Consider the following 21152-nt stretch of genomic DNA (forward strand, 5'->3'; position numbering starts at 1 on the left):
ATAGAAAATCTTTGGAGGGAGCTGAAAGTCTGTAAAAGAAAGAAAGAAACCTGAAGGATCTGGAGAAGGTCTGGAGAAGGAGGAGTGGGCCAAAATCCCTGCTGCAGTGTGTGCAAACCTGGTCAAGAACTACAGGAAGCGTATGATCACTGTAATTGCAAACAAAGCTTTCTGTACCAAATATTAAGTTCTGCTTTTCTGATGTTTCAAATACTTATGTCATGCAATAAAATGCAAATTAATTACTTAAAAATCATACAATGTGATTTTGTGGATTTTTGTTTTAGATTCAGTCCCTCACAGTTGAAGAGTACCTATGATAAAAATTACAGACTTCTACATGCTTTGTAAGAGGGCAAACCTGCAAAATTGGCAGTGTATGAAATACTTGTTCTCCCCACTGTTTTTAGTGAAAGAGTTGATTTCTCTAGTGAACTAACAGCTGTGGACACAGAATGACTGCCTGAAGTAAATGTGATGCTACATGACATTGTTTACAAGCAGTTTTATTGACCTCTTTCCGCCGTTGAAACACTGATTGAGCGATTACACAACATATGATACATTTCAGTGTTCAATGTTACAGTAAAAATACATTTAATAGACTTCACCATAATTTCATCCAGTTGGACCATGTGGTTTAAACTTTACATATTAGATTTTAAAGTGATTTTATTTCTGTGTTTGTACAGTATAAGCATCTAAATCTCATGTTTGAAACAGCATAACCAAAGAGCGATTATTTTTTAAATAACTTAAACCTTTATATTTTTACTTTTATCCTATGCTTTCTCAAAATACTTTAGATTTTTGTCTTTACCATTGTAATAATTCTTCCGACAAGCAAATTAGTTCTTTAGCGACATTTATGTATTTTTTAAAAGTGTAATTATAAATGCACAGCATTGATAGTAATAATGGTGTAATGACATCGCAGGTGAGTATTTTACTGGGGCTTCGAATGCACTCCTTTGTAATCAAAGATGTTGTTTTTATGATGAAAATTCGTCTTTCACAAACAAAAAATTGTCTAATTAATATCAAAAGTATTTTGATATTACTTTTGTCTTTTGATAATATTTTGATTTAAGCCCATTTGTCAAATAAATCACTCTTTCCACAAAACCTTAAACCTTAGTTCAGGCAGTTAGACACCATTTGCAAATCTCATGCACTCTTTTTTGCAAAACTCTACCCACATTCTCACTCACTAAAACACATTTTGCACTGTGATCCATGTGTGTTGCAAAACGGTAAACACAGGCAGACAAAAGTTAAACAACTACAACACAGCTGTCATTGTTTATACACAACAACTCTAAACCGGTCACTCTTGTTTCTAATGATGTGATCAAACCAACTGTACAATATCGGCCAGATCAGAGTGCACTGAATGTTGATGCGAACAATGGATGGAAACAATCTTAGAGGGAGCGGAGGAAGAGTATGTGTAAGAGATGGTGGACGAGGAGGAAGAGGATGAGAACTAGAAAGAGCAAGGTGTGGAGAGTGTTCCCAAAACTGGATCCGGCACACCAGAGGGGTTTTTCTTTGCCTACAAGAAACAACATTGCCTGTGATGTGGACAGACAGGCACTCCTGAGGCTGTACCCAACATGAAGGCAACCTCTTGACCTTTATTTTGTACTTGCACAACTTCTTTGAGTGCACTGTAACATTTTAATTTAGAGTTTTCATTGACCTTTTGGGCTTTTGCATCTGGGCTATGTTTACAGTATGCAAGTGCTGAATATATACAGACATTCAATACAATATACTATACTATACTTGCAGCATATATACAGTATACTATATTCACCTTACTAAGTTGGGATTACTATTTTACGCAAAAAGTTTACTGTGTAGGCTACAATATACATATTTATTTGTAACTACAAGCTGTGTTATCTATTTTTCTATGTAGTGTCTAATAAATGATCTGTAAAGTTTATTGACTAGCTGTGTGTGTGATCTAAAAGCTTTGTTTTTATTTTTGAGAAATGGTTTTGAGCGATTTTTTTTTATTTTGCCAGAAGAATTCGAGGTTTTGGGAATGTCGTTTGAAGATTTGGTTTTGTGAGAAAAGTGGTGAAGTCTTAGAAATTAGGAAAAACTGTAAAAAGATGTTTGTTCGCCAAACAACAAGTAAACAGAGGCAACTGCATTCCTGAGGACTATAGAAAGGCGCCTCTACACGGTGGTTTACGGTAATTCATCCCATGATCCTTTACTGCCAAACGCTATGCTTTGTTGTTTCTATCTTCATAATAGTAAAGGTAACATACCGCCATCGTTTGTTTGAGGTATACTTAAACATCTATAGTAAGACATTAATTGAGCTGTCGGGTCGAAGGGCGAGTATTTATTTGTAAAGTGTCCCGTAAACAATTGAGAATGAGGAGATACGTCACGGTCGTGGGCGGAGTCTGAGCCCTACACCATTCTGGGATCCCACGCTATCGGTTGCCAGTGGTAACATTGTAAGAGCGATACAGAGATCAGAGCAGGAAAGACAGCTCGAGGAATTATCATCGCGGCGTTTAAGCGGAGAAATTACGAAAAAACTTAGAAGAAATGGAGAAGAAGAGGTCTCTTACAGGGAGAAACTTACTACCAGCGCCAAGCTGAGGTATTTAGAGAAGCTGATATCAAAAACGTTGACCCATACGAGCTGCCACGGCAGAACACCGAACTCTTTACCACCTTGCACTGAAATGTTTCTATAAATATATTTCCTGTGCATTCTGAATAATAAATATATCTCTCCACTATCCTGCAGCAGTCGAGTGCCGTCATCATTAGCAGTGTTTTTCTCTTACTGATCATATTTTATACCTGTTGAGCTTATATTTTTAAATTAATTTGACTAAAAATTTAAATGATCGTTTGTGTGCGCCGGTGCTTTTATTCCAGCCTTCTTAAGTAGAATGAATGCTCGGTACGTGCCTTAAATGGATGTAACGTTAACAATGTTAAAGATTGAATTAATCTTAAACAGTATGCACACATAGAGGAAAATGACAGTGAACTAGGCCTACCTTGAATATTAATTAAGCGTTTTGGGCATAAACATGTTTATAACATACAGTAAAATGACTGACAATGAAAAATGACAGAATAGAGATCAACATGTTTAATACAAATAAATAAAGGTTCGTATTGATCAAGTGTCTCACACTTCAGCATCGCGCTCACTAGACCATGTCTGACACCCTGTGGTGAAATAATGGCGTACGTTTACCAGCCGCTGCTTTCTCAGATCGGCTTGGGTGGATTAAAACTTCATGTTCAGTTGAGTTTGGAAAACTATGTACATAGTAATCATCAGAATATCTCTTCTCCAGTCTCTGTCCGAATCCATTACCTGGCGGGCAGACCCCCAAAATGGCGGAAGGGGGCGGGGCGCTGTGTCGTGACGACATCTCCTCATTCTCAATGAACACCATGAATACCACTGCATTTCAGACACAGTTAACATCCATAATGGAAACGGTGGCGAAAACAGCTGTTGTGGAATTAAGCAAACTTTTCGAGGAAAATTCGTCTTTCCTGCGAATAGAGATATCGCGATGTACGAGCGAAAATGAATCTCTGAAAAAGAAATGCAATTTTCTGGAGAGTGAACTTCAGTCTGCTCGGAAAACCGCTGGAAAGATGAACGGGACAAAAGCTCCGGGACTTACAGGTAATATTTAAGATGTTTCCTTTTTCTCATGCACAAATCAAGATGTGTATACATTAATATTAAATGCCAAAAAGCTGCATTGAAGGTCTGATAACCTAAAGGATGGAGGTTCAAACGTCTATGGTGTGCCTCGGACTCTATTTCCGCCTGATAATGAATGACCACATGTTCAACAGACACTGGACATCGCCCTGCTATTGACAATGTTTTCGGGAAGGAATGGTGCATGAACCTCTGGAGACACGAGGAGTCAAAGGTTGGTGAGCTGGAGGACGACACACACCTGGAGCCTGCGGTCATCATAGGAGAGGTTGGTCTCACATATTGCTGTATGATAAAGTTCATGGAGTTCACTTATAAACAATGTCAGAATACAGCTTACTAGTTCCCTCTTTTATTTATAATCCTTTAGCCAGTAAATTTGCTGGAAGAAGAACCTGACATGATTATGATCAAGGAGGAGGCGTTTGACGACTGCTCTTCAGAAAGAATTGAGGAAGACCACGATAATCAAATTGTGAAAGGTATGCTGTGAAAGCACGTGTTGTCTAGTGTAGTTGTGTTTTTATTTTATTTTATTGGTTTATAGAAATACTAATAGTCAGGGTTACATTGAATAATCAAAGTAAGGCATACATACAATAGCAAAATAAAACAGTGACAAACGTAAAGGTTAATGTTTACAAGTAGAAACACATTTTACAGCTTTCTTATTTTTTAACATAATATTGTATTTAGGTATTGTTGCACTTCTTATTTAAAAATAAAGGCTTATTTCCCCCAAATGTACATTTATGGATACTGATTTTAGCAAAAAGAAGTAGCAGATTAATTAAGTAATATTCCTTGTGATAAGATTTGTCATAGGAAAAAAACAAAACAAATAAAAATGTTTAAAGCACAGTTGAAAGCAGGACATGATGTGAGCCTTAAAAGTACAGAAATCTGACCAAAAACAAACTCCAAAATAAATGATACAATGTTTCAACATGTAAACCACAAAATGTACAAAGTATGTCAATATCACAATTAAAGGGATAGTTCATCAAAAAATGAAAATTAGCCCATAATTTACTCACCCTCGAGTCATCCTAGGTGTATATGACATTCTTCTTTCAGACGAATAAAATCGGAGTTATATTACAAAAGTCCAGGCTAATCCAAGCATTAGAAATGGATTCATAGTGGCTCTGTTTTTGAAGTACATAAAAAGTGCATCTGCCCATCATATAACTGCTCCACACGGCTCTGGGGTGTTAATAAAGGCCTTCTGAAGCGAATCGATGTGTTTGTGTAAGAAAATATTTATATATTTAAAACTTTATAAAGTAAACTTTCGGCTGACTGCCTTCCCTGTTCAATATATGGGAAAATTGTTGAAAGTTCCCCTGCCGATCGAAAGACTAACGCGACCAGGTCCGCTCGTCATGACGTCACGTACGCATCTTGAGTTTCACTTTCAACATTCAACACTTTTCCACAGAAGGCGGTCGGCCGAAAGTTTACTTGATACAGTTTTAAATATGGATATTTTTCTTACACAAACGCGTCGATTCGCTTCAGAAGGCCTTTATTAACACCCCAGAGCCGCGTGGAGCACATTTTTGGACGGACATATGCACTTTTTATGGACTTCAAAAACAGCAACTATTAATCAAATTCTAATGCTTGGATTAGCCTGGACTTTTGTAATATAACTCAGATTGTATTCGTCTGAAAGAAGAATGTCATATACACCTCGGATGACTTGAGGGTGAGTAAATTATGGGCTAATTTTCATTTTTGGGTGAACTATCCCTTTAAGTCTGTTTACTTGTGTAGTTATTTAGTCATCACCTCTTCTGAGTTATTACATCACAGCTGTACATTGTAAACTTTGTTCCCCAGTTTCACAGACGATGCTTAAGCCTAGTCCCAGACTAAAATGCATGTTAGAGCTGTTTTAACTGAAAGAAACTTGCACTGACATATCTTGTCTCAAGATGCACAGATGCATGTGTCTAAGGCACGTTTCTAAAAGCTACTTAAATGTCCTAATCAAATAAGGCCTAATCCTGGCTTAATCTAAGCTCTGTTTGTTTAAATTATTGTTACCATGTAAAGGGTTAATAAATACTAAATGACTGGTAAATGACTGTACCATCATGAAACCGTACTGTTGTAGACTGCAAATGCTGTGGCTATATATATTTGTAAAGATAACAACGAAACCCTGTTTACTCCTGGTATTAAGATGAGTTTTGGTTTTGAGTCCACTTTCGAACACTTCCAGAGGTAGTTGGAAACGCATTCGACTGGATCGCTTTCGTAGTGTGGTTGGATGAGTTTGAACAGCCGCAAAAGACGCCTACTCTACGCCTACTGACTTAAAGCTGCAGTCCGTAACTTTTTCGGGTTAAAAATGATCCAAAATACATTTGAGCAAGTACATAACCAATCAGTGTTCAATACTATCTGCTTACCTTAGCTCGATTTACAACGGTAAGCTTGTAATAATGTTTTTAATTCCAGTGGTACTGGTGGATTTCCACGGGAAATTCAAGCATGTCTTCGCGTCATTACGTCACATCTGTACACATAAAGAAGGTGTCCCGGCTAGTTCGCTATATTGCCTGTGAGGATGTTGGAGGTGGCGATTTAATTGCCTTTTTTTACAGCACTTGATATAATTAAACGTATTAATTTGATGGCGGATCCAGAAAGGTTCAAACACAATCAGGGGCTTTTTTCCTCTTAGTTGGTCAGAACAAAAGTGGATGTTATCTACTTAAGCCCTATTCGCACGGGATTAGTATTACCTGGGGACCTGGTGTGATTTAGAAATTACTCCCCCACATCTGAATTTTGCGTGGCGCATTCGCACGGGATAAGCAAGCCTGTGATTTTACTCGAATTTACTGACTCATCTCCCGGATATGATTTCAAGACTTAATGTTTTTTCGTTATAGATATAGCTGTATGAAATCATATCCATACGACTGTTTATCATTTTGATTGTTTTATAGTAATAAAAATAATTTAGTTCAGTTAGAGAACAGACACTACAATTAAAAACTGAACGGAAGATTCAGTTTCAAAGCTAAATGTAAAAGTCCCCATGTGTTTTTCATTAAGAATAATATTAAACGCATTCAAGCAATTTACTCCCATATTGGTGCTCATTCTAAAGTGAAAGTATAATCCGCGCGGCCGCACGGGAATTCATAACGGTGCGCATTATATGCAGCCTAGCTCCATTCTTCGTGAAAGATAAAGATAGAAATGCGCACAGGAAACAAAAACCTAGCAAAAATTATCACAGAGATGCCGATTCGCACGGGACTAATATTATCACAGGACCTCGGTGTTTGGCGAAATATGGTAGGTAATTTGCGGGGGGAATTTTTACTTTACATATTACAGACATGGCCGATTCGCATGGGATTACATTTACATTTATGCATTTGGCAGACGCTTTTATCCAAAGCGACTTACATTGCATTCAAGGTACACATTTTACCTTTTGTCAATTCTTGCTTTACCTGGGAATTGAACCCATGACCATGGCGTTGCTAGCGCCATGCTCTACTGTTTGAGCTATAGGAAAGCTATCCTATAGCTCAATTAAGCTGTGATTAAGATCACAGACATTCTCTGCAATTATTACAAATCACCAGAGGTCCCCAGATAATACTAATCTCGTGTGAATAGGGCTTTACTTGTTCAGATGACACTTTCCGGTGAAAATTCTTATGTTGGTCATACTTTCAAAAAGTATAATCTGTGATGACAGTATCCACACCGGCGCGGTGACTGACAGCCGCTCATTCTCCTCAAAACATTGGATTCCTCCGCGCTGTGCTGTGCCAAGGCACAAATCACGTAAAGTTGATAATTCCGCAAATAACTGCAATTGCAGATTTCGAACAGAGATGGTGACAAAGAGGAAAAACTATGGACTGCAGCTTTAATGCGTTAACATAATGGGAAGCGGCCTAGCCAGACGGGATTTAAACTTTGTCGGCTGAAGACACAAGTTTGGTTTGAAGACTAAAAACGTACCAAGCACAATAGACATTGTTCATTTTTCTCTCCATTCCTGATTTCTAACACACACTCCCTGCGTTCGCCGTGGTCTTGTGAAAGCTGCTGCTCTGTGTCTTCGGGCGCGTTCATATGTAAATTGCGCAAGCTTATTTTGTCCATTAGATTGAAAAATCTGAAACAAAATCCATAAACTTACCCGCCCATACACCCTCCCCTAGAAGAAATCAGGACAGAAGTGGTTGAAAGTGAACAAAAGAGACCGATTAAAACACCCGGTGTAAACGGGTATGTGTCTCCCTCGTCTACTTCTGATCCGATCAACCAAAACGCATCTTAATACCTGATATAAACAGGGCCTGATACTTTTGCTTTTTGCTGCTTTTTTTGTGGGAAAAATTTGCAGAATGGTTTTAAATATGTTAAATGATGATTTATGATGGTTTACATGTAACAGTGATTATTTTCAAACAAGTTAAACTTAAGTTTAATTGAAATTACATTTGGTTTATGGTTAGTCCACCCTCAGTGTGCTGTTTTAACCCCCTACAGGCGCAATCCAAGAGGAAATCAGAAGAATTCTCCCAGAGTTGGACAGTAACAAAGTTCAAAATGTGGTCAATCATCTTTCATTTGTGGTGGGTGTGGAGAAGTCCGAGGACCTTTCCCTAGTAGAGGTGTCAGATCTTCAGGACTTCCTGGAGCCAATACAATGTCGAAAACTTGTGAAAACATTCAGACAAAGAGGTAAGAAACTAACTTAAACGCAGAAAAACATCTGCCTGCTGTACTTCTAGTACCCCTGTATGGTGTTGTCCTAGTTATGCTTTCATTTTGGTGCCCTACACAGCGTTCACTATTGCCGCGTTTGCATTAAAGAGTCTACCAACCTCTCTCAGAACCAACCAGTGTGGGACTGACAATAGCTCCTTTCACACATACAGTTTTTACTTTGTAAATTATCTGTAAATAATTCATTTAATTTACCGTTTAGAGATCATGTGCTGAACAGGTTATTTTCAAAAATGCTGGTAAAGCAGAAGTTTTAACTTTGCCAGTAAATCAGGTTGATACCAGTAAATTAAATGCTGCTATGTGTGAACAAAGAATATGATTACCGGTCAGAACGCGCTGATGTTAGAAGTCTGTGAGCTCTGCTGCTTTGGCTTTTCTATGTAAAAGTGGTAGATGGACGTCTGAGAGTAGCACTGTGGCTTGTGCTTGAGTTACTATTGCCCACTTTAGTAGCTATTGTGTCTCTTGCAGTGTTTTAAGAGCAAAAACACGTTCTGTGGGATCACAAAATGTCAAATTGCGCCATCTAAAGCGCTTCTCATCCAGATGGATAAGGAAAACGGTTTACCGGTATTAATTTGAGAAACGTACTGTTGACCTACAGATGTGGCCTTTGAAAACACACTTTTTCCCCCCGGGTTTCTACACACAACTGTAGCAGTCAGGTATATATTTAAGAACCTAAAAAACAAAAAAGACATTTAAACTATATATATATATATATATATATATATATTTTAACATTAAGATAAACATCTTTTTTTGTTGTTGAGAAAGTCTTACGGGCACATTTGGTCATCTGACCTGCCTTCAAATTCAGCTAATGGGTTTAAAGGGGAGTTTTTTTCAGGTATTTCTTGTGGGTGCATATCTTTTGTCTTTGTCACAGAATTGGGTTGGGTGTGTAATTGTCTCTGATGTGATAATGGGGAGCAATTTCGTCAGAGCACTGTTGTGCAAATCTCCCCCAATTTACACCTGTATTAGGATGCGCTTTGGGTAATCGATCATAAGTGGTCATTGTTAAATATAGCTGTCAATTTAGTCCAAAACCACATTGCATTTGTGGTCCTGTTTACACCTGGTTTTATGATGAATTTTCATCGACTTGTGCTGCGTTCCAGTTCATTTTTATTATGCCCTTCACTCGTTAACTTCCCTCCGTCTCGTTCACTCGGATGTGCGTCATTGCTTACATTGCATGAGTGCCCACTACTGGAGGAACATTTGCAATGGACTGAACTGGAACGTCCTAAGCCCTTGATCACGTCGAATCCACTATGGAGTTGATTTATTATTTATTTTTTTCCTTTACGAAATTGTTTAATGCAGCATTCTATATGTATATAGGTGTATTTGGGTTGTTTTAAATGTTTTTTAAAATAATAAAAAATATCAGAGTTGTTTGTGGGGGGTAAATTAAATGCTATATGCGGTGACGTCACAATCGTGTTGCATTGTGGTATATGAAGCTGCCTGAAGTGTACATATGAAGTAGACTCGCTCCCTCGGTCAAAATCCATATAAACTTCCCTTGTCCACTTCACGAAGTGGAACGCGCTTCAAAATGGCGGCGGGGATTCCCCTGAGGGGAAGTGCTTAGGGAAGTTCGCAAGTGCGTGTCTAAAACTGGAGTGGAACGCAGCATTGATCACAAGTGGACTTTAACACTAATATATGGGGTCTAAGTTTGTTTGTAAGCAGCAGAATGGCTTTATTCATTCAATCTTATATGTGTACCACACTTGGCGCTCTGGCATGCATGCACATGCTCTAATCTGTCTGGATGTGTTCATGGTAGCAACAAAATACCACCTAATCAACCAGTGAGTGCACTAAAACAAGTGTTTAAAACTTTTCTGGGTTGAAATGTAAAGCACTTCTGATGTGGCTTAATACAGATACTAAGGGTGTGTTCACACTTGTAGTTCGATTCGCTTGGTTCATTTAGTCTGGACCAAAAAAACAATAAAAAACATTTAGTCCTTGTCCACTTAGGGCTCGTTTCCACTGACCGGTGCGTTACGGTTCAAGGCTGCATTTCCCGAAACCTTCTTAACACTACGTCGTTCTTAAGTTATACCTTAAGGTGTACCTTAACGTTAATACGTGTTTCCCGAAACTATCTTAGTTAAGAATACCTTCTGTAAGTATTACTTTCGTAAGGTTGGTCTGGACCACTCTTAGCCATACCTTATCACTATTGACAGTTAATTCCACTAGTGGCCACCACTGTGCAAAAAGCGTCTTTACATGTCAGTCTATACGAATATAGGCTAATTCTGAAGTTGTAATATACACCTAATGTTCAATCAGGCTAATTTTTTTTAATGAAATGATTACAATTGTCATTATACTAATGTTTGTTAGATTTTTAATTATATTATCCAAAGGTACATCAGCTGGCAAACCATTAGACAGGAAAAGCTTAGGAGCCTATTTAAAGGGAATGATTGTGGAGGGGAGTTTGGTCAAACTATGGCAGCGAGACAGCGAATAGTTGTGCTAAATCAAAGACGGCGCCGTCCGCGGAGCCATTTAGTGTATATGCACTATTTCATACGTGAAAACTTTAGTCCCCTGGCTACCATGTCAGAAGCCGCTATTCAAAATAAATTTCGCCTGCCACGACAGCAAATTGAGCAGCTTTTAGATCTTGTTGGTCCAACTTTGTCGAGACAAACTGGACGGAGCTACCCTCTCAGCCCTGAAATCCAGCTGCTGGCGGCTCTCCGTTTTTATGCCGTGGGGAGTTTTCTGGAGGTGGTTGGGGATGGATATGGGCTGAGTAACACCTCGGGGTGGCGGTGCGTTCATTCAGTAACAGAAATTAGTTATTTACACAATAATGTAATGCAGCTGCTGGGCAATCATCCCTGATTGTGGAGTAAATTAACACACTATGGAAAATATATTGTAATAATATAAATGACTCTTTCAAATGCCAGTGAAGGCATACTGCCAGTTAGTGTAGCGGGTTGACGCATGATGCGGTTGAGCATGAAATTGCTGGTTCGCGTACTCATGTCAGAATTATATAAAATTTAGTTTGCAAGTTCAACTATTTCTGAAGTGCTTCTTTTATAAAAAAATAAAATATAAAAAATTCGCATAAAGCAGTGAAACAACCCCTGCATAGAGTAAATAATCGATTCTTGAGCTATCGATATAAGCCACTTCAGCACCGCCGCCACGGACAGCACCTGCTAACGTCGCACTTAAGAAGGTTTACCTTAAGTAACCTCCTAAGGTATAGTTCGAGGAACACAACTAGAAATGGTATACCTTTAGTTAAGTTATACCTTTAGAGTCTTCGTAGCGCGCTAAGAGACAACGTTATCGGGAAATGCAGCCCAGTACAGTACAGTACGATACGGGACCGCAACCCTGATCCGGCTTGCGTTTCCACCGCCAACAGCATGCTTATGATAGGCGTGGTGTAGCGATTTGCGTCGAAGAACAAAGCGACCCAGTAAACAACAATGATCGACATACAGCAGATCTTGTTCTTGCTTCTCGGCATGTGGCTGTTGTCAAAAGAAGAAGACACGCTTTGTTTAAGCCAAGGCTGCAAGGAAAATTCTCTGTCAACCAGTCAATGTTCTGCAGTGAGTCTAGCTCCACCCTTTAGTACCGGACTACTGTGCTAGGTACCCCAACGGAAGGGTGCCAAAAAAGTGGTACGGTTTGAAATTAAGGTACCATTCACAACTTCTGACAATGGAAACAAGAAAAGTTGCGCACCGTGCTGAACCGTACCACTCCGTGGAAAGCCTTTAGTGTCCACATTGGCATTTTATCACCGAACCTAAAAATACTGAAACCTAAGGCAAAGAGATATGTTCACAACCTGATTGGTCGGCTTTTATTACGTATATTTTGCGACAGAACTTACCGAACTTTAAAACAATGCTGTGTGCTGGGGTAAATGCGTTCGTTGTATATATGTAAGTAGCCTGCATATGATGGTATTTTGACCAGCTGACATCTCGTGAAGAGCTTATAAAATGTGTAAAGGATTCAAAATAGACCTGCTGCGAGGAGACGCGGTTCTGATGCCTGTACCGAACTGTGACGGGTAACGTCATGACTATGATAAGAAAAAAACTTTTTAGGGGTCTTTTTTAGGGTCGCATATTGTGACAGTTTCCTGTTTTTTGATCGTTTACAGGTCTTTGGTCCGTGTTTCATTCAAACCGCACCAGAGTTCATTTGGAAGTGGACTGAGGCCCATGGTCTTGGTCTACTTGTTTGGCGCGCACCAGGATTCAGATGCCAGCGTTCACACTTATTCAAATGATCGCACCAGGGTTAGTTTTAATTGAACCGAACATGCCAAGTGTGAACATACCCTAAAATAACTGGTTAAACTTTATTTTGATGTTTTTTTTGCACATTCTGTATAAGTAATGTTGCACCTACATGTCTACTAACTCTCATTAGAGTGTTAGTAGAATATTAGTAGACTGGTAGGGTCAGGATTAGAAAAAGTTGACATGTACTTGCAAAGTTTGTGGAGCGTTTTGGTATGATTGATTTATTTTTATTTATATATATATATTTTTTTAACTTTAATTTTATTGGTCAACAAACATGCAGCAACTCGTAGTGTGTGATGTATGAACTCACAAAGTCAGAGACCCTTTCCTTGAAATCTGCTTACAAGTGGTCAGAATAAACTCATTTGATACAGCAATAATCATGTTTTTTTTTTTTAATCATGTTTTTTTTTTTTAACTATCTTGGTAATAGCCTTGGGAATTTAAGTGTATTTTATGGCCTTTAATTTGGTTGTTTGTAAGAACAATATAAGCTATGTTTTTTCAGGTGTCATGTCTGCGGACTCCTCGCCTTCAATGTCCTGCTCTTTCAATCGTCAATCGTTCAAGAAAATTAAACCCAGTCCTGATCACGCTGCTTCACCATCACAGACAGACCAAACTCACAGCTCACTAGCCAAGATTTCGACATCTGATCAAACATTTTCAACATCAACGGTTTTTCCTCCGCCTACCATTTCACTCCAGTGTTCTTCAGTGATGCCCCCATTTGATTTGAAAATGACAGACACTCCAAACACTTCAAGTTCTGAGCATGATGTTTGCTGGTCTATCCATCAGGCTGTGATTCTACCTGATGTCTGTTTAAATCCAGTTTCTATCAAAAAGGAGGAAAAACTGTACCTACAATCAGTTGGACAGGACAGGAGGCCGAGGCCAGAACGCTTTGCTGTGCTTCTGTTTAAAACTCTAGTACCACATGAAGTTTACATACGCTGGTCAGGTGCTGTCAACTTTGACGGCTCCAGGGGGAAAAGTGCGCTACCTAACAACCTGCGGAAAGCAATTTCAGAAATTGCTCGCCGGAAATTCCCCAACCTTACACCCCGCGACTGGAAGATGATGAAGGATCGGCTTAATGAACTTCTCCGTACTAAACGACTCACTTTCCCCCTTTTTTAAAGCCTTTGCTCTGTACCTCAAACATGGTAGGCCACTGAAATATCTGCAGAATTCACTAGGTTAGTAAACTTGCTAATACTTAGCAAACTGATTACGTGTTAACTTGCTGTCATGTCTACAAATCTTTGTACTTTACACAGAAATAAATATATATTTTATAAGTAGTATATAATTTTTTGGTCTTACTGTATGCCTGATGTCTTACAGTTTTGGTGTAATAGTGGTGCAGGTATGACTCAGTTTGCATCACACTGGTTCTCTCAACAAAAACCCAATAGGGTTTCCATAGGCTTTTGGATTATCGCAAAAAAAACAGCTCTGTGATCAACAAAAGTTTATGATACTTACACGTTTTGTCCATCAAGATAATTATCACAGATTAACACAATTTTTTTAATGAATTTTGAAGCCTAAATGCAGTCGGCTATAACGGATTATACACGGCCCCACGACTCACCCAACCTTGAGAAGGTTTGAGTTGGAATAGTTTTAAAGAGCACAATTATAAGCATAACAAGGCTGTAAAAGCGGACTGAGCTTACCTTTTTGGCGTGATGACGTTTAATGTCCCAGACAGCCTCTGTAGTCGCATTTAGCCACATGCTAGCAACCGCCTTTTTTCAAGAAACATAACTGCTTAAAAAAATCTTGAGTGGGGTAATACTGATCTATTTTTTTATGGCATAGAATAAAACGGGAAAGTGTTTTGAGCTTGTGTTCACCACAGACCTTATTTCAGCCATTTAACTAAAACCCCATAAAAAAAAAACATAGACGTTTGGACAATGGAACCAGAAGTAGGGCTGTGCGATATTGAAGAAAAATGCGATATGCGATATCCTTGTTAAATAATGCGATATTCGATATGCGATACGATATTGCTTTAAGTGTGTAATATCTATTTAAATTATATTTAAATTATATTACATTTAAAAAAACTAAGAATGATACCATTTATGTGTTTCACATTCTTTCTAGGAAAAGAAAGCATTGACAGTTCGAGTGTGTAACAAGACTGGCTTGTGCGCACGTTTTGGTGTGTGTGTCAGACAGCACGGGCATGCAAGGAGTTGTTTTCCGCAAGTTATTGTGTTTAATAACTCTTTTTAACGTCAAGCAAGTCACATAAGTAACAGTCATGTGCCCAGTCTATTCTCTGCTATATGCGTTGACCTAAAACATACAATTTTCACAATGTTGAAGTAGCCTATTAAAATCATTCAGATATTGTGTGCCCTTGCGATATGCATATTGCGATATGTACATTTGCGATATTTCTATAATTTCGATATATTGCGCAGCCCTAACCAGAAGTAATAAATGCTAACTCGTTTCTGCGTTTTGGCCTACAAATTTACGTCATACTTGCCACTGGGTTTTCTGGGCCCCCTGTATAGTACATTTCATTGTCAAATCTGATGAATTTGAATTTTTTTTTATGTTTTAATGTAAATGACACTGATTCAGGAAATGAGAATTATTTTTTGGGGTTGGAAAAATAAAACAGGAATTTTCTGAGTTATTCCCATATGTATTGCTGTAATATAACCCATGGAATAATTCTTCACTATTAACCGACAGTGCCATTTTGGGAAACATTTGGTATTCCATGTGTCCCAACGGATTTGTCAATGTTGAGGAGTAACTAACTAAAAGTAGGCATGCTACTAACATGATCTGTTAATGAAAAGTTGTTTTTGTTGTGTTTGGTGTCATTTTACCTGTTCAATTTTTAATTGTTTGTTCATTGTTTATTAATTCAAAACCCCTAATAGTTTTTGTGCCTGAAAAAATACAACTCTGATTGAATTATAAATTCTATCATTGGATATTTGTATTTTTAAATATATTTCCCAACACTGACTGAGACATCCACTTCGTCCGAGATCGCTTACTTTCTGAGTAGGTACTACATTTGAATTTACTTTGCCATCATTAAAATGTACACTGTATAGTGTGAATATGGGTAGTATGAATTAAATCGGTTCAATTGTTACTGTCACGCAACCTACCAGCATCAGTGGCATCACTTCACTTTCATTTGTAAATCCCTTTTGTAATTTATAAATACTATGTATTTATGGACATACTACTCTTTTGGCGTACTGTTTTTGGCTTACTATATAGTAGGGAAGTATTTAAATTCGAATGCAGCCCTTCTGTACTCTAAAATGACTGCCCACTGTTGATATTGCATTTTCATGTTTTCAAAGGCCACATCTGTATTCTCATGAAAGCTTGCATATAATTACCTTACAAACATGTTCACAAACAAATCAAGGATGTATTTCATCATATATAAAAGTAAGAAAAGGCATAACACAGATACGCGTAGGTCTGTAATCTGGGTCTGTATAAAAAGGGTTTTGAGGATGGCACACTTGGCATGGCATTGCTAGTGTTAGTATGTCTTTAGTAGTGCATCACATGCTTGCTGAGGCTTGCTGAGGCTAAAGGCTGTAAAGGAAAGGTTGTGGGGAGAGCCTTTGAGGATTTGGTTTGGGATTGTTTCTAATTATTAACCTTGAACACGCTCATTTAGAATACTCCAAGTTCATTTATATTGGAAAACATTTGTGTGCGTAACTGCGTATGCACATTTTGTGAATTATGCATAATTTTATAATATATTTCAAGTACATAACTTGTATAGCACATTTTATAAGTACATTATAGCAACGTTTTACTAATAAATGATGGTTGAGAGGCCTCTGAAGAAGGTACTTTGTTGACTCCTCAACATATTTCAATTTCTCTGTATCTCTTTCCATGATTTTTGTTTTTACCAAGAATCCATTGGACAAGTGGATGGATCACCTAACGAGATGACACTTACCCCATTATCATCAAACGAGTCCCTTCTTGAACAGCCCTTCATTCCTCACTATCCTATTAAGTCCAACTGGATCCGAAGTTTCCAGGTTCCTTGGAACCGCATGCCGGCAGCTCTCGTTCAGGCAACATCCACTGGAGAGAGGGCTCGACCTGGACCAAGAAGGGAGTTTGTTAGGATTGTTGTGGCAGCCATGCAAGCCCACTGTCCAAACCCAAACTTGGCCGCCTGTGGAGAAGTGGCACGGGGCATTGTGACTACATATCCCCTGACATTTGGAGACATTTCTGAGGAAGGTGAACAACTAGGAAATGGCTTCAGTTGCCTACAAAGACAACTAAAAACGAGGGTAGAGCATGTGAATAGAGACGTTTTGGAACACAGGATTCGTCGACCTAGAAGACCATCGAAGAGAGGTGGGCAACAGGACGGCTACTCTGGGAAAAAAGTCAGATGCAAAGTGGACAGTTACGGATGCATTAATTGGCAGCCTTCCGCTGTCCCAGAAGGAGAGACGGCAGATTCTCTTGAAATGAAGAGGAAGGTTGCGGCAGAGATTTTTCAGTCCGCAGGCCCAAGGGCTGCCGAGTTGCCCAACGTAGATGACTTAATGCAGCAGACTTACGTGTACCAGCGCCACATGATCAACTCATGCCCCCCTCCTACCATCAGCGAGATAGAAGGGCATTGGCCGTTCCTGTTCACCGAAAGAGGCCTCTGCAGGCACTTCAAAATCCTGACTGGGATTGACATCAGAAGCCGCTTTGGCGAAACCCTTATGGTTAAAGCCAGGAGAATATTGGACTACTTCACTAGTCAGAGACTGAAGTGGAATGAAGACGTCCAGAGTATCCTAAGTGAGATCGACGAGGATGCCAATGCAGCAAATAATAACAGGACTGCCATATCAGCCATCCTGTTAATGATGAAATACTTTAAGGAAAAGGACAACTCTGTGTTCATCTTAGCAGATGTCAGTAACTATAAGTGTTACAGTTCAACTAAAGTTTTGAAGGGGGTTTGACAAAAGCGGAGCGTTTATGTTCTCATTTTTTCTTTTCAAGGAAACCGCTACCAAGACGTCCATCGAAAATGAAATGAGCTTACCGGCAACGCCCCGGCTCATCATGCTTGGTAAGACATTGCTACACTAAGCTCGTTAGTTTGTACTTGGATATATTTACAGTGATTCTTTATATTTCAGGTGATACATTGCTGACTTCGTCCAAGTGGTTTATCAGTATTGAGGGCAGAGTAACACATTCCATAGACAACCAGCTGGACTTTGCAGCGGCGTTGTCTGTGTTTTTCGGCTGCTTCTACGTTTTTAACATCGAGTACCAGGAGTCAGCCAGTGCCACCCTAGAGCTCATTCAGAGGTGAGTTCTGAGGATATTTTGTACAAGTTTTTTTTTTTTTAAACTTTCTTTCTTTTGATGTTTTACTTATGTTTTTTTTAGATCAGAAATACGTCCACTTATGGAAGTAAAATGGGTTGCGAATGCAGTTTCATGATGGCTAACTACTAAGCGTATTGGTTTGTGTTGATTAAATTATACATCATTGGTGACACTAAGAGCAACTGACTTACTGTGCATGGTAATATAATCATTTAATAGGATTAAGCCCTATTTGGATGGGACTAGTTTTGCAATGTAGTTTGAGTTATATCACCCAACGTCTGTGATTTCATGTATTGTTTCGGTAACATCTCCATCTAACATCTCCCTGTTTATTACAGAGGTGGGAGTGTGTTTTCTAGACGTGGACATTATATAATTTATTCTTAAAACCCTATTCAAATAAACTTCATATAAGTTTATAGAAGTGGCTGTTTATAATAAACCGACATAAGTGAGCAGAGACCTCTAGGCAAGTTTCTTACCTGACACTGATATTAAAATGGCCAGTCTTCACATTTTCCACAATTTGGCTCTGATTATTAATTTTATCATTTTCTTTTTTAGTCGGATACCATCCATGTTGATGGATGGTTTGGTGTGCGCAGACGGTAGCTTGGGTAAATCAAAAAAAAAAATCACACAAGGAGAAGGGTTAATATAAAACAATATCCGTAATCACAGACATTTGCATTCCGACGGGATTAGATTTACCGGTGGGCCGTTAAGTTTGCCGGAATAAAATTATCCAGAGTAATTTGCTCTGGAAATTTTACAAGTGTGAGAAAAACACAAACAGGATTAAAATCGCCAAGTACGTCTGTGAAGCACAGATTTCTCTAACGTCCCCCTGAAAAACTAGTCCCATCCGAATAGGGCTTTAGATAAACAAGGTCCCTGTTTTGGGTATCCTGCTACTTTTGTAAGATAACAAACCTCTTTTGTTAAAACCCTTTAAACCAGGGATCTCAAAAACTCGGTCCTGGAGGGCCACTGTCCTGCAGAGTTTAGCTTTAACCCCAATTAAACACACCTGAACCAGTTAATCGGTGTCTTACTAGCGCCTAGTACAGGGGTTTTCAAACTTTATGATGCCAAGGACCCCCAAATATGATGAACCATTATGAGGGACCCCCTTCCTAAAATCCATCTATTTTTATGCATGAAAAAACTTTTAAACTAGATAAATAGTGTGACATAGATATAGTATTGTTTCCCAACTTAAATTGGCTATACTTAATGTTGGATGTATAAACCTGAAGAAGAAAATTTTCAATTAAAAATTATTTGTTTAAGCAACTTTCACAATAAATGTATGTAAGCAGCTTATGTACTGTGTTAAGAATACTTCCTTACAACCCCAGTGAGCGAGATAAAGGACTATAGTGAGAAAAACTCACTAAAGATACAAAGCAAACGTATACAATTCTGGTAAGTATGTATACTACAAGAAAGCGGAGAGACATTTAAAAATGAAACGGGTAGAATGTTTGGTAGACTTTATCCATTTTTGCTTTGATTTTATATCCTCTGAAATTTTCTGGGGACCCCTTAGAACCTTCTGGTGGACCCCTGGGGGTCCCCGGACCCCAGTTTGAAAACCCCTGGCCTAGTAAGACACTGATTGGCGGTTCAGGTGTGTTTATTTGAGGTTGGAGCTAAACTCTGCAGGACAGTGGCCCTCCAGGACAGAGTTTGGAGATCCCTGGTTTAAACAGTGTTTTAGTGACTGACAAGGTTGCAGCCCTCGTGAAATTGATGTTTTTTTCTAAAAATAAATAAATAAAATGTATCTGCTTTTCTTCAGGTTCTTCGTAAGGATTAATCCGGAGGGGAGTAAATGTACCTCAAAATCAGGTACAAGCCGAAGGACCGGTTCAGCTGTCCAGAGGAAACCCCAAAACTTTAATACTCGTGTGGCTACATTTATGCAGAGGCTTTCAGAATTTGAGTGGAAAAAGACAAATTAAGTAAGTGTGAGCAGTTCTAAAACGTTGATCAGGGGGGGAAAAAATTCTTTATGGAAATCAGATTCGCCTGATGTTATTAAAAGTAATATTACGGTAGTCATGAGTTTTTTCGTTGTTGACATTAATTTTGTGTTTTAAAAATCTGTTTCAGCTTTGTCTTCACCCTGGCCCTGCATTGACTACAACTACCACAATTTAGATACTACTTACGTGATAATTTAAACTTTAACTTCTTTTTTTTTACCTTTTTACTTGTAAGATTTACGTTTCAATGTTGCTGGAATGTTTGTATTATAAATATTTTATTACGTTCATTTAAGGCATTCATGCAACAATAAAAAATGTATCAACTGATGTGTTTTTTATTAGGGAATAATATAATTGCTGTGATACTGTTGTACTACTACTTTTCCTACTTCATCATACAATAGTAGATTACATTGGCTCTGTGTATTTACTGTAAATATGTCATTAAAACCATAACAATAATTACAGTAAACTGAAAAGGCTAACGGTGTACCTTTTGGATGACCGATTGCAATTAAATTTACTGAGAGGTTTGTAAATAAACATTTGGAAGATTATAAAAATAAACCTATGGAAGATATTCTGCACATGAATTTGAAACTAATTTGAACCCTGTTTTTCTAGTAATGTGAAGCACTTTGTGTACCATAAAATGTGGTAAAAGCTATTGATTTGATTTTTGTCTGACGGCTTTAAAGAGAACCAGAATATAAGAGTCTGGTGGGCTCGTTTGACGTGGACCAGGGATCCGCCTAGCAACGCCCATGGCTACCACTCGAGATTCACGGTGGGATGGCGCTCACGTTTTTCTTCAGAGTGCGCCAGACATTTTACCACATTTTGTAAAATTCCACCCAGAACAATCCCACAGGACAGGGGTTCAATAACAACAGTTGCCAAGGTACTATTGGCAAACCCGTTCAGGAGGCGGCCAATCAAAAGGGAATAGTTCGTGCG

General features: G+C 38.6%; 1 protein-coding gene across 1 annotated transcript; it reads left to right on the forward strand.

Moving 5' to 3' along the window:
- Window positions 1–2441: 2441 nt before the first annotated feature.
- Window positions 2442–20861, forward strand: LOC307137408 (uncharacterized protein). Its single transcript, XM_079835043.1, has 10 exons — window positions 2442–2629; window positions 3345–3685; window positions 3862–3995; window positions 4098–4209; window positions 8261–8455; window positions 16756–17771; window positions 17863–17932; window positions 18003–18177; window positions 20006–20168; window positions 20320–20861. Exons 2-9 carry the CDS (start codon window positions 3385–3387, stop codon window positions 20166–20168), a joined length of 2166 nt encoding a protein of 721 aa, XP_079691169.1. The 5' UTR covers window positions 2442–2629; window positions 3345–3384; the 3' UTR covers window positions 20320–20861.
- The last annotated feature ends 291 nt before the right edge of the window (window positions 20862–21152 follow it).

The sequence above is a fragment of the Gobio gobio genome (genome assembly GCF_949357685.1).
Source record: "Gobio gobio genome assembly, chromosome: 1".
Lineage (NCBI taxonomy): Eukaryota > Metazoa > Chordata > Actinopteri > Cypriniformes > Gobionidae > Gobio > Gobio gobio.

What these genes read in the sequence shown, in the direction of transcription:
- LOC307137408 (XM_079835043.1), top strand. Translation starts at nt 3,385, where the DNA reads ATGGCGGAAGGGGGCGGGGCGCTGTGTCGTGACGACATCTCCTCATTC. An exon ending in AAAAGCTCCGGGACTTACAG is followed by an intron (nt 3,686 to 3,861) that starts GTAATATTTAAG and finishes CATGTTCAACAG; the next exon opens with ACACTGGACATCGCCCTGCT. An exon ending in ACCCTAGAGCTCATTCAGAG is followed by an intron (nt 18,178 to 20,005) that starts GTGAGTTCTGAG and finishes GCTTTTCTTCAG; the next exon opens with GTTCTTCGTAAGGATTAATC.